The following is a 14,201-nucleotide window of genomic DNA, read 5'->3' as shown; positions in this document are numbered from 1 at the left end:
TCCTGCCGTGCGAAGACCGGCCCTCTCACACCGTACTGCCCCGAAAAAAAAAATCCGCCCCAAAAGGGTACAATTCGTTCTGCCTCTCCAGTTAAGCTTTAAAATAATGTGACGTTGCAAAAATCTCTTTCGTGCCTCCAACCTATTGCTCACAATGCCTTAAAAACTAAACTTGGAAATGACTACAATAAAGTACTTTTATGCATAAAAGATCGTCAAACCCGTTGATCATCTGATCATCGCTCATCGGTCTTCTAATGCTCTGCTCATCGGCGTAGAGGTTTTCTCCTTATGTGTATGTCTTATAAAAAGCGATTATTTTGTACTCTTGTTTGTGGTACTTTTTAATGCGGCTGACAACTTTTCGGAGGTTCCTTGTACTGTGTAAATCTCGTCCTTTTTACTCCTTGTAAACCACAGATTCTGGTGCGATGCTCCGATCGCTTAAAATGGTCGGCCAGCCAGCTCCATGCTTCCACTCTGTAAACTTTCTCTTCTAAAGAAATGCCAGAACCGGATAGATATTTGCCCGCTCATATCTGATCCATACGAAAGGTGGCAGAAGAGTTAACTTTTTTTTAAGAACCAGATTGGACCGACCACCAGACAGCAGCATAATTGCGTGGAAAATTGAAACAAATCGTCCCTTTTTTTTTTTTTGATGCATACGTTATTTGATCCTGGGAGCAGGACTTATCTTGGGAGAGGCCTTCCCTATACACAGCTGGTTCAAGTAATATATGATGGGGTATGCTGTCAGACTCCCTTAATGCCTAAGGGATGACCGATCCCAAGCCCTCGTGCAGTTTCTTACTACGCCGTTAAATTTACTGGAATCGGGTGGATAGACTTTTTTCTGGGTTACCCAAGACTAGTTCCTTCCATCGCCCAGGATCACTAGGGCGTCACTAGTTTCGCTATGGTCGGAGAGTTAACCTTTTTTCCTGGAAAAGACAGAGGAGAAGTTTTTAACCAGCGACGGCGATTTCCCCTAATTTTTCCGACGAATCGAGATTCACATGCTGTCGGACAAGACATGCTGTCGATCTCTAGTACCTGGACTTTATCCTGACAGAGGACGCGCATGCATTCGTTATTTTTGAGCGGGAGTAGAGTAGTACAGTGAATGGCTGGATAAATTGGTGTCCTGGCCAGGTTGCTAGGACGTGATGAACGCTGTGCTGACCAAGTAGAAGAAAAAACCAGTTTCGGATGCCGTTGTAAATGTAAACCAATTCAACATAAATCTCATTTGCACGCAATAACTGTCGTGTGTATCGTGTTCCAGCACTGTCGTGATGATGATTGTGCGACACTAGTAGAGTCGCTATGAGTAGAAGCTAGTCGGTTGCGGTACACACAACGTATACGTCCTAAATGTTCTTCACTTTAGTTTTAGTAATAAAACATTTTAGAACCTCGACATGTGTTACAGATAAATGAGACAATAACAAAACGTTCTGGGATGAAGGAAATGATCCACAACGTTCACTACACGTTGGCGTCATATGTAAACTATGTGTATTTCAATCGGTGGAGTTCCAATAACCCAATTGTAGATCTCTTCGTTCGCCTCGGGCTGTGTTTCCTTAACTGTTACATTTCCATAACTTTCTTCCCTTCACTAAACAAAGCATCTTTTGTGCGGATGAAATTCTCACTCGTTAGCTATCCCTTTACTTTCGATTCTTATTGCTTTCACTTACTGCTCTTACTACCAGCATACTTGCTGATCAAAACGGATGATCCTTTTGGTAGAAACTGTCCCCTTTTCTTCCCTTTTTTTCACTGGCCAAACTATGAAGGACCCACAACCACCAGCATTTAGACAGCCTTTTCACAGTTTAGTTTAATGAATCCGCCAGGAACTGAAATTGAAATGCCTTTTTGGACGTCTGAGCCTCTCTCTAAACCGTATTATGCACAGTTTACCTCACCTTTACTAATATTACTCCTCTCTGTCACCCGCTCACTCCGTACTTGCTGCCTAGTTCCCTATGGGCTCTCTACACTTTACACCGAAAGTCGTCCGCGATACTATATTTCCCGGTAAATGGTAAAATTGCTTACATTTAGCTGCTTTAGTCTTTCCTCGTAACTCGGTGTTGGATGATTCAGCTCACGCAAGCCCATATCACGCGCTATGCGCATGTTGTTGCTCGGCTATTGTTGTCGGTTCTGGCCAACTCCCTCACCCAATTCGTTTTCCCTAACTTATACTGGAAGATCTCTGTTGTTTCGTAACGAGCATAAAGCACAAAAAAAAAGGTTTGCCTTATAAGGTGATGCCGCTCTACCGACCACTCTTGTACTCCAAGCATCCGAAATATGGTTACAGTGGCGTTCGTTAAGCTGTGACCACCATCATCACTAGAGAGCGTTCCTGTTAAACACACGATGTTTGAACAATACTATTGTATTGTATGTATTATGAGTGGTTGTGTTTTTTTAGTTGAATCAGAGAACCATTGTCTAGCGTGTCCTCGGCAGGGTTTATAGTAAAACACTCCTGTAAACTGAACGTTAACCGTTAATCCAATACCTGAGTAGGAGAGAGAAAGAAAGATACATAAAGACACAGGAAGGAGATGATTGTAAAGGATAAGTGATACCAAACATCAAACTATATTCTTACATAGGATCTGATCTATTGCTTTTAACATTAAAGCTCTCTCCTTAAAGAGCAACGTATGCATTAAAGCACAATAAAGTGATCTTGTTTGTGCTAAAACAATCAAGAGTGACAGATATCTTGAGTCTTGACGACCCTCCACAACCACTTTTGCAACATCTTCTCATCTTTGGAAAACATAAATCAAAAAGAAGGACCGAATTTCGTATAAACAGGAACTAAAACTTGAATGAAAATCGTTAAACCAAGGTACCATCAACTAGAGACCGTTATCGCTATGAAAACGTAGACTAACGGGCAAGATGGAATAGTAGACATTCAGACGATCCTGTTAATTACTGAGAGAGTTCTAGGTGCCTTTTCGATGGAAAAGAAACCTTCCAACTGACCTCAGTAGCTACGAGTTTCTTTACTGGAAAACCCGCTACCACCAGAGGACCTGATCTAATCATTCTAGGAATGAAGTCAGCGTCATGGTTAAAGATTGCTGCATTTTTGTTGGGAAGTTCAAGTAAAATTGTATTTTTTAGTCATTTCTAAACTAGTGCAGAAAAGATAGTAGATTTGTTTCCAATGCATACGTTACTGAGTAGGAAATTACCTCGTTGGGGTGTGCTTTCTTACTCCATAAATTGTTCTGTGGTGATCGCGCTCGTTATATCGTTGTCCCAAACCGTTTGTAAAAGATGATTTAGTTCTATGTTACGTAGATTAAGGTTTTTCTTCCCGTTGACTACAGCAACAGCTGTAGTGTTACCGTTGATGCTGTACCTGGCATCGCTGTCCACAGGGCGTTGTGTTTTGTCTTCTGGCTAGACAAATATCTCACTCCTGCCCTGGGCACGAATGTACTCCTGCAACCGAGCGATGAGCATTGAAAAAGAGAAACGAACGGATTAAGGAGACCATTAGAATGAAACGTATTCTACAAAGTATCTTGCAGTAACTACTAAACGGTTTACGATGCGCAAGCGGATGTTCTTGACATCGAGAACGGAAATGAACTGAAACAAGCACAAACACACAAACATACAAACAAAGAAACAAACAAAAACCAGACACACACAGGAACTTATAAACTTAAAATAATGTCTATTTGCTTTCGTCTTTTCATCTGAGAAGATTGTGAATTGCCAGGATTTGGTTTATTTGTGTACGCGTCGTATAGAATAAGGAGAAAGCGAAAACCTTTCTTCTTGCGCGGATTGTTATGTTTTGTTTCGCTAACTAATAATAATAATTATTATAATAATTGTAATCATAAGCTTACTAAATATAATTATAATTATCATTAAATTAAAACAAAAAATGCCTCCATTTGTAGTTGTTTTTCCCCCTTCTATATCTCTCTGTCGCTCTTGATATTTAGTCAAGTTGGATGATTTTTGACTCCGGTTCAATCTTACTTTGCTAGCGTTCTTCACCGAATAACTGTCTGCAAACATTTTTAAACAAAACCTTTCATTAATCTCGCTAACCGAAACTTATTAATCTCACTAATTTTTCTCGTTCTTTCCCTCTCTTTTGTTGGGAGTAATGCGCCTTACCTAACCTAGGTCATGCGTGCTGCATCATATTTTTATTTTACAATTGATTGTGACGGTCCAGTGCCGTATTGTCACGTGCTGCATCAAATATAATCATCAGTCTAACCAGCTCAAACATGACTATGTTCAATTTATACCGAAAGGCTACACAGAACCAAACCCCTTCTGTCTCTGAAACAACAGAAAAGCTGCCCTCTTAACTACCGTTAGCTAATTTTCCGCTTCAGGATTACCTTTATTGTCCATTTTCCTTACTATGCTTCTTCTTCTTCTTCCTGACTAAACGACCCCTTCTTTAGGTCACGGCCTGCCATCGAATGGCTTACTATAGACTTGCTGATACCACGTAGTTGGATAGTCACCCCGATCCTGCCTTGTAAAAAGACAGGCGGCGCTGTCACCTATACCACCACTTGGAAGCTGGATGGAATCAATCTTTCAAGTCTGTGGACATTCACAGATTATTAAAGCGAGTAACGTGTGGTGACAAATTATTTCTAAATTAAACTTATACACCTTTTTGTAGCAAAAAGAAAACAAAATTAAAGAAAAACGTGCTATACACAAATATCATGTTGGAGTTGGATGCACTCATCGTAATTGAAATTTTCAAAGCATTGTATGTATGCGTGCGGTGTGTTATACGTTTACATTATCTGGCAAATGAAAACAACAAAAAATAACCAGACCACACATGCCGGATAGGATACCTTAATACACTAAACACTTCACAAAGGGGAAAATGGGAATTCTGTTCGGGGTTTATTAAGCGAAAAGGATAGAGGATCATTTCATTTGGCTGTTACTTGTATAAGTTTTATATGTAGAATGGAATGTATGTGTTAGCGTGTGCTTGTGTGTGTTTGTAAAGATATGAGAATGTTTGCTGGAATATTTCTCCTAAGGCTGCCATCGGCCATACACACACACATGCGCTCGGAAGAAATGAGTGACCACAATACAAGCCAAACCAACGCAGGTTTGGGCACGGCGCTGAAGGACTTCTGCAAAAGGACAGTAAAGATGGTGGACTAACAGGTAAGAATATTTCTGTCGATTGTCGGGGGATTGAGGGCCAAAAAGGATGCTGTGCGAGGGCAAAGCGTATTGTGGCGAGTCGACGACACCAATGACTCAAACTGCAAGTATTTCCAAACGTGGGAGAAGTGTTATTACTCCAGAAGCAGTCACAACTTCGTAGAAGATGCCCAAAACCGACATCTCGGGGAATCCGATATCCAAAATTCCTACAAACGAGACTTCCGCTACACAGCCGTGGATCGTTATCCCAAAGCGAAAGCTGTAAAAAACCTAAAGCAGCTATTGCTTTGCAAGCAGGAAAGGTACAAGTCCAGTCTAAAAAGGCTCGACAAACACGTAACAAAACGGAAGCATTGTTGTCGGGCTCTCTGGACAGGAGTCCTACGCAGACATTCTGCGAAGGGGGAAACATGATCATGGAACTGTAGAGAGACGATGCAGTTAGCGGGAGCGACTTCAAAACCCTGCTGCAAGAATCCGTCGTAGAAGCCGACCAGGTCACTGTTCGAGGAAATATTATGACGCTAGAAATTCGCGACATAGACGAGGACCAAACATGGAAAACGTCGAACGTCGCGCGACCATCACCAAACCGGCAGTATGCCTTGTATGTGCTTCGGGCAACTTTTCTGTCCGCTCATTTTAAATATCGTTCTCCACTAGTAATGAAACCGTATAGCCACCACAAGTTTAAATCCGTAAAAATATAATATAAATAAATAGTTAAGAAACCATCTGAGAAGGAGATTAGAGATCATATCGTTCATTATCGCCCAAGCGCAAATAATCATTCGGAGGGCACAGTGAAGATAGAGCAGTCTTAAAATTTGGACATAAGCCAATTCTCAAAGGATCGTTAAGGAGAAGCTCAGTTGGAAATGTTCAACCATCCAAGTCAACTTTTCGTGTGTTTGACAGTTAAGCCTTTAAACTCTCCTTCCCCAGGCGAGATCAGACCCGAGTGACCGTAGGTTTATTCAGTTTTTTCAAGGCCACGCCATCTTCATTGTTCAATTTAGTAAGTTTCCAACGATATGTCGATCGTTTGCATAATGATGTCCGGCAGAGCATGTTGACTCATTAGAAATTTACTAAGATGTAATTATTGCAACTGGGATGTCGTCAAATCAGCGGGTTACCGCACCATCACCTGACGGGACTGTTGTTGAATAAGAGGGGTTTCAAATTAGAGGCATTTTCCGATATCAGGATTGCTATGACTAAATGACTGGCGTACTAACCAACACTGGAAGAAAATTGATGGTCCAAGATTTAAACATCGGTAATAACCTCATATCCAGCCAGTTGCAATTAGAAACTTTGAAAGCGATGGCAAATTAGAGAGTAACACCATGGAAACACAAAAAAATTAGGTTTAAAAATCTTCCTTACACCAGAAATGGGACGACCGGAGGAGTTCTTCTATCATAGGAACTCAAGGATCAATTAGTTTCGAGAGGCATGGGTCTAAATACAAAGGATCTTGCACCCCTGATGTCCTAATCTATATTAAACTTATTTCCACAAACTGTGGAAACATATTCTGGACTGCTGATACACCAAAATGCACAGACGGAAACAAAATTCTGGTATATTCAGTCAAAGAGAGCTTGTGGTAGATAGAGACAATAACGATGGATTCATCCCACTCAATGATGATGGTTATGACTTTCAGGTGTTATTGAAGAAAAGAAAAACAGTGGTTTGTAGTTAATCATCCTGCATCACAGCGCACCCTAACTTATTCTTCACTATTGTTGACGAATCAAGCCCAGACTTCCCGATTAAGAATAAAGGTGGTGTAAAAAACGGTGTCTAAAATTCTGGTATTCTGCCTCCCTCCTGCGCCGCTGGATGTTAGATCCAAATGCTGGAACCTGCCGTTCCGGCAAGTAGCAGCCCAACCAAAGAAGCAGGCTCGTGAAAGTCAGAAATCACCAGGGCTTGAAAAGCTTATATTAAGTAATACGACAGGAGTCCTTTAAAGCGACAACGGCCCCGGAGTATGACGTGTGAGAGCGGAAGCGATTGCACCTCATGCGTCATAGTATTAAAGGTCCCCGTACTGAGTAGACATGGGCATAAGGGGTGCGCTTACTGATGAAGACAAACGGCCATGTCAAATACACGGATAACGGTGTAAAGGCCTAGCTCCTAGGACGGATGGGTATTGCATTTCAGTGATCAGGGGCGTGTATTAATGAATCCACTCCGGAGTTACCACCACTAAGTTAGGCTAAAAAGCACTTATCCATTCTCTATTTAAATTTAAAAAAAAAACACATGGAAACACATGATAAATGGAGGGATACGAATTAGGCAGGTTTTGCAAATTACAGATTAAGAGACAAATTAAGAGACAAAAATGCATTGAAAATGAAGGGCTGACAAAGTCGTGTCAGAATAAAAGTGGTTTTTCAAATTAGAAAGATTGCAGATGAGGGAGAGAGAGAGTTCGCTGTATGTGGTATTAAAAAGTCTAGCAAAGCCATTCGATAGCCAGCGTGACCTAGTAGGGTCGTTGAGCCAAGAAGAAAAAGAAGATACTGTATACCTGAACCTTTTCAAACTGGTTCGTGGCTGTGTATTCATTTGCTCGCGGATTTTAACCGTTCAAGAAGCGTTATGAAATGTTATTCTCAGCTATTCCGTTTCGATCATTTGCGAGTGAGTGTGTGTATGACCGAGAGGATCCTTACTCTGTGTTTCCTAATACCTATGCCTACTAGATTAAAAATACAATCAAAGCAGCAATAGCAAAGAGCTTGCATCAAAACCCGGCCCCGCTCCCGCGTACCTAGTAGAACTGGTTGCCGTGAATCGGTTGCCCCGGATGGTGATGGTGGCTGTTGAGGATGGGTTGAGCCGGCGAGGTAAACAGCGATGGTGAGATGGCGCCACCGATCAGCTGGTGCTGTGCGACGTTCTGCGTGGAGGTGGCCGCACACCCGATCGGTGGCGTCATTGCTAGTTGCTGAGCCGTTGTCGATTGTTGTTGCTGTTGCTGGTGTTGCTGCTGCTGCTGTTGTTGCTGTTGTTGCTGCTGCCTGCCAGTGCTTGAAATCAGTCCCGGATGAATATTGGGCTGATTACCGCCTCCACCGTTCGCACCGATTGCCATCAAGTTGCTGTTAATGATCGTCGAGGACATGTCCACCTCACCTAGCCCATTCACCGTAATACCGTTCACGAGGTTCACCGCGTTACGAGCTCCCTGTGCATCCAGCTGGCTCCAGAACGCCTCACTCGGCGAAGTTGTGTTCGAACCGGGCGGTGCTGGCACCGGTGCGCCCGTATACCGGAAATAGGGATTTTTCAAATCGAGCGTATTCGACGAACTTATCATCGTTCCCTCGAGCTTAAGGTCAATTTCCACGTCATAGCTTTGGCGCTGATTAGCCGCCAGCACTACCTTGCCCGACAGGACCTGTCCTTGCTTCACAAAAATTGGCGTCTGAAGAAGACACCGTACCTGATACCAGTGCGTCAACGGCTCGGTCGGTGAGGTCGAGAGCCAGATCTGTGAGCACGTGCCTGCAAACTCAACATCGAACCAGAACGCCAACCCATGGCACGTGCCCGTCTCGAGGATGTGAAATTCGACGTCGATCTGGATCCGGTGCAGATCCTTTTCGTCCGCCGTTAGGAAATTCGTCGTGTGCCGGATCGATTTCGCCATGCAGATGCGTATGTCGAACGTGTCGACGATCGGTTGCCGGAAGTATTCCTTCATGGCGGCATCGCGCAACGCCACCAGATTCACGCCGTGGAACTCGGTCTGCATCCAGAAGTTGGCCTTATTGTATTGCTCCATGTACAGCGCTTCGTCGGTGAATGGTGCCACGTGCAGGTCACCCCTCGACGGGTACATCTTGCCGTCCGGTTTGAGCCACTTTTTGCCGTGCAGATACGTTTCGAGCATCCGCTCGTTGTACAGCATGTAGCCCATCGGTTCGGAGATGATAACGTCCACATGTTCGGGCAGTTCGATCTCTTCTATCTTGCCCGCAATCACGATTATCTTATCGGTCAGATTGTTCGAGCTAACGAGCTGCTGGGCGTACTGGGCCATATTGCTTGCCTCGACCGCGTACACCTTGGCGGCACCGGCTTGGACGGCAAAGAAAGATAGAATGCCTGAAAGAAAAAAGCAAACACCGGTCAACAACCTGGGTAACGAACTTCAATCCATGTCCTTTCGCTTACCAGACCCAGCGCCAACGTCCAGGACGATTTTATTTTGGAAATCTTGCGCATTATTGTAGATGGCCCGCTGATACGTGCTTGTCCGCACAAAGTCTTGCATCATGTTTTGCTGCTGCGAGAGGTAGCCATAGAACTGGAAATACTGTGACGCGGACGAATCCTCCGTCCGGAGGTTAAATACTGAGTTCACCTTGCCGGACAGTTTGTGCAGCAGCCCGCGAAACTGTTGGCATTCGATCCGCGACGCGAACCGGAACAGTATCAGTTCGCCACCGACGAGCAGCATGTGTGACGTGTGACCTCGGCTAAGGTGCGTCGTACTTGCACCACTTACCAGGTACTCTTCCAGCTGCTTCGCTGGCGTGGCAGTTCCCTCCTGCAGCAACCGTACCGCCATACCCTGTGGATCATAGCTGCACACGACCGTCACCTTGTGGTCGTACTTGGGCACCAGCTTGTCACTGCCTTCATGGTCTAGCACGAGAATGCTGCAATGCTGCAATCGGGCCATTTCTTCACTCATCGTGAGTTTCTTCTTCTTCTTCTTCTTCTTTTCCTTGCCGATTGTTGCTTTTCACAGGGGTGCAGGAAAAAGGCTTGCCTTTATTAGATCACAGATGTACCGTACACAACACTGCACTACCTAAAACGGTAATGCACCCAGCAAGCGACCGCACAAGTAAGTGGTTCCGCACGCACGGTATCCCACGATAATGGCCACGGTCACGGTCACAATATGATGGCGGCGTCACACTCGCATACAAACACTCACACACACACGCGCGCGCTGATGCGTCTCTTTCACTGCCAATTTGAGCAGGTTAATGGCCTGACCAGGGTTCACGGAGAGCACAAAGCACCCGGGGGCCGTACAACAAACTTAAAAAAAGTGGTAGCGCAGCAAAACTTGAACACCGGGCCTGGCTCTTTCTGACTAGCGGCTGCAACTGGAGGACGAGGATGCAATTCGCAAAAGTTTCGCGTGGCAGACGGCGCTCGTGCGCAAGGGATGCTGCTGCTGGCTGACCCCTATCGTCAATTGAAGTTAATAGATTAACGCTTCTTTCTCTTCTTCCTAGCGGGCTGGTTCTAGCATCCACTGGACGGTCAACCACTATCAGGGGCAGATCACAACAATCTGTGGCGTATACTGGCGCTTTTCCACAAGCACAAACAATCGTATCACTTAGTCTGCAGGTGTTTGCAAGCAACGAATTAGTTTTTACTACTAAGATGTATGAACTTTCTTAAGATATTGGTAAAATTATTCCATTTGCCATGCACCCTGCAAGAGCCACAAGCGCACACACGCACGTTCACACGCCGTTTGGGTTACAATTTTTGGTCGGTACGGTTCACGCACACTCCTTCACAAACGGCTTGTCAAACTGTTCCGTGTCGAATCTGACAGCTACGGTTGTTTGTGCTGCATGGCCAGCTATGTCTTTACTGCTGCATGGGCACACGCTTTCCGGACAGCATACAATTATATTGGCTGTGGTGTTTATTCACCACAAATGTAAACAACTTGGCTCTTGGCTCACGTTTGCCAAAGTGAAAACAACATTTCCTTTCAAGTAAAACGGAAATTTTACCAAGCAATATGCTCACAGTGTACTGCCGTATGTGTTTGAGTCCTTCGCAGTTTCACGAAATGATGTCCCTGTTCGATAAATACAGAGGATTTTCCATACGTGATGCGTTGTTGGATTTGTTTCAAATTAAGGTATAGCAAGGAAAAATACCGTTTGTGCCAAAAGCTTCTCTAATGCACCCTTTCTCACTTCTCATTGTACCGTTTCAGATTCTTCCCACGGAAATGTTATCTACGATTTGCAAGAAATGTATTGCAAAGGTGTGTACCGTGCGCGAGATAAGAGAGGAATTTATTGCACAGGATCGCAAATACCGGCAAATGATCAGGTTTTGAATGGTTTGGTCGATCGTAATCGGACGTTTAGGCTGATAAAATGCATATGCTTTCCTTTACAGCAGCAACTCTACTGACGAAGAATCATCCTCAACGGAGAAGAACAACGAATCCGAGCGTGTGCACGCGGACACTGAACCATCCGCCGCTGTTGAAAGCACCGTCGCCGAAGAACAGCATCAGCAGGAAGATTTTCGTGAAAAAGTCGGATCGTCGAATCCAGCTGATGTTAAGGAACCGTCAGCAGCGGAAAGCCGGAACATTAATTCTATCATCTGCTATGTGGAGGAATCGAATGAAACAGAACGACAGGACGCAACACCACAATCGGAGTACGAAGTGATAATGTCCCAGAGTCCGGGAAAGTCTCCGGTACGATTCCAAATTGCTAACTGTTCACAGGAAGACAATGAAAATTCGAATCTAGAACCTGCTGCAGATAAAAACAACGAAGATGAGATCAGCGTTAAAGAGTACTGTGAATATACGGAGGATACGGCAGACTCAACGGACGCAAACAGTGGCGAAGATTCTGTACACTGCGAGAGTGCGTATGTTTGCGAATGGTGTGAGTGCTACTTTAAGACAAAAGATGCGTACATAGTCCACGCTTGTGCTAACCAGTCGGAAAGTATCCAGCAGGAATTTGAGAGCCAAAGTAAAAAGGTGCACTGTAAGGACAGCTCCAATAAGAGAGCCCGATTGGAAGATACCAAAAAAACAGTTGTTGGGTTCGCAACCAACATTATCTGTCCTCACTGTTCAGATGTGTTCGACCAGGACAGTAAACTGCTCGAGCACGGTAAACTAAAGCATCCGGAAGAGTTTGAAACTGTCGAATGCAATCAATGTACGGAAGAGTTCGCTACCTACGATGCACTGTACAAGCACGAATCATCGCAACACAGGAACGGGTATGAATGTAGGTACTGTAAAAAGAAGTTGCTCAATTCCAACGCTTTACAAAGTCACGAGAATGTACACACCAAGCGGCAGACGTTCAGTTGCTCGGTATGTAATAAAATGTTTTCCCAGTACACCAGCATGTGGCGCCATATGCGAATACATAACGATATAAAGGCGTACGAATGTGATATCTGCCAGCGTCGGTTTCGGCAGCGAACTGTGATGCTAGCGCATCGTTTGATACACACCGGAGAGAAACCGTACGTGTGTGAGGTGTGCGATAAAAGCTTCCGGGATCGTAGCACACTGGCGAGACATAGGCAAGTGCATTCAAAGGCAAGGACGAAGAAAAATAAGTAGGTCTTCTCACGGTAGGCCAGTGTAACAGATCCCATCCGGTACAATCGCGTAAGTAAAGTGAGAGGCTAAGGTAGGATAATCGCATTCATTAGAAGTTAACAGCCCTTGATCTCGAATGCAAAAGGCACTTGTTTAGGTTATTAAACCGCCAAGACCATGGTCTCCTCCTGCAGTCAAGTTGTATTTAAAGCATTTGAGTAAATAAATTAGAATTTGTATATGTACAGAATAAGTAGACTAGAATTTGTATGTATGTGCTTTTTTGATATTTAATTGGTATACCGATAAAATAAAATAAAACAAAAATAATTTCAATTCAATTAAAAAATCCATAGTTGATGGTAGTCTTTTTTATTTGATAAGGACACCCTGATGTTATTGTTTATAACTAATTCACAAAAATATACAATTAAGTTTTCGTTACTTGTCATTCCGTTCTGTCCTAGCGTAAAGATCTGTACCGCAGGGGCGTAGGGTCGCGATCGCGCAAGGGCATCCCTAGTATGATTGACAGCGTATCGTTTTCGAAGCTTTGTCTGCCATATCCATAGATCGTGAATTGCCTTCCGGTTTGAGTATCAATCTTCCTACATCTTACTGTCTTGTATGAAACGTGTGGGCTTCCGACTTCCTTGAACTGCTACTAACAAATTGGGTTGAATAGCCTCGGTTTTTGCGCATAAGACAATAGCAGGACGGTGGCAGGACCTGGGTTCAATTCGCAACCCGACCGCTCTCCTGTAGTGAGGTCTGACTATCCTATAGCAAGTCTAGTAAACAATTAGCGTGGTGTTCGAGGCCATAGCCACACACTGTAGATGCAATTTCAATAAAGAACAATAACCTTTAACATGTTGTAAATACAAAAAAAAAAAAACCAAATTTGGAACATTGCGCGATATTCAAATTTCCTAAATTGCCTCCAACAGGGCGAATCGACTAGACTCAACACACAAAACCAAAGACAATAATCTGCATTGTGGTATCTGAGGGTTCATCCTCATACTTTGGAGACATATTGAATAACTAACAATTGAAGTTAGACTTAAAAATATCCTTATAGTATCCTGAAGAAGTAAACTATTTTACATAGGAATATTAGATGATCTTCCTGTGTACGGAACCGCGACCAGTGGGGCGGATCGTACGGTCTTGTACTCGTACTATTCACTTTACAAGTCTTCAATACGAGCAATAAGTAACAACGGTTTGAAGAAATAGAGTAGCGAATAGAATATCAGAGATTTTTAGTAACAAACGCCATACATTTGTATGTAAATAACAAAAACGAGAAAAAGAAAAAAAGAAAACTCATGTATATTAGGAAATTTCTTGTAATTTTATATAAAACATCAAGCATATGCTAGCTTGTATCGCTCCTTACTCTCTTAAAGACTGAAACCATAGAAACGGGACCATGGCAACCATCGCAGCATTCGTAACTTGGTAATGCACATCACCAGCTGTGTGTTGTTGGTAAACAGCTTTGCTTACAACAAAACAGCTGACTCAACTTCCTGCAAAGGATCACAAACTCTCGGTGAGTAATCGAGTTTATCCGCTCGCGAGGACATCAGAA

General features: G+C 43.7%; 2 protein-coding genes across 2 annotated transcripts; one reads left to right on the top strand and one right to left on the bottom strand.

Annotated features, from left to right (window-relative positions):
* Window positions 1-8,003: 8,003 nt before the first annotated feature.
* LOC126557428 (histone-arginine methyltransferase CARMER) lies at window positions 8,004-9,949 on the bottom strand. The gene is made up of 2 exons (XM_050213203.1): window positions 9,427-9,949; window positions 8,004-9,357 (listed from the first exon to the last, which is right to left on the bottom strand). The coding sequence occupies exons 1-2, from the start codon at window positions 9,947-9,949 to the stop codon at window positions 8,018-8,020; spliced, it is 1,863 nt and encodes a 620-aa protein (XP_050069160.1). The 3' UTR covers window positions 8,004-8,017.
* Window positions 9,950-11,029: 1,080 nt separating this feature from the next.
* LOC126557914 (zinc finger and SCAN domain-containing protein 12-like) lies at window positions 11,030-12,622 on the top strand. The gene is made up of 3 exons (XM_050213827.1): window positions 11,030-11,152; window positions 11,231-11,349; window positions 11,422-12,622. The coding sequence occupies exons 1-3, from the start codon at window positions 11,030-11,032 to the stop codon at window positions 12,620-12,622; spliced, it is 1,443 nt and encodes a 480-aa protein (XP_050069784.1).
* Window positions 12,623-14,201: the final 1,579 nt, after the last annotated feature.

Source organism: Anopheles maculipalpis, chromosome 2RL, assembly GCF_943734695.1.
Source record: "Anopheles maculipalpis chromosome 2RL, idAnoMacuDA_375_x, whole genome shotgun sequence".
In the NCBI taxonomy this organism is placed as follows: domain Eukaryota; kingdom Metazoa; phylum Arthropoda; class Insecta; order Diptera; family Culicidae; genus Anopheles; species Anopheles maculipalpis.
This window is presented reverse-complemented; position numbering and strand designations above follow the sequence as displayed.

Bases quoted from the DNA above. Each gene is read 5' to 3' on its own strand.
- LOC126557914 (XM_050213827.1), top strand. From the start codon at position 11,030: ATGCTCACAGTGTACTGCCGTATGTGTTTGAGTCCTTCGCAGTTTCAC. The intron at 11,153-11,230 runs GTATAGCAAGGA...GTACCGTTTCAG, and splicing joins TGGATTTGTTTCAAATTAAG to ATTCTTCCCACGGAAATGTT. The intron at 11,350-11,421 runs GTTTTGAATGGT...CCTTTACAGCAG, and splicing joins AAATACCGGCAAATGATCAG to CAACTCTACTGACGAAGAAT.
- LOC126557428 (XM_050213203.1), bottom strand. From the start codon at position 9,949: ATGAGTGAAGAAATGGCCCGATTGCAGCATTGCAGCATTCTCGTGCTA. The intron at 9,358-9,426 runs GTAAGCGAAAGG...TTTTTCTTTCAG, and splicing joins GGACGTTGGCGCTGGGTCTG to GCATTCTATCTTTCTTTGCC.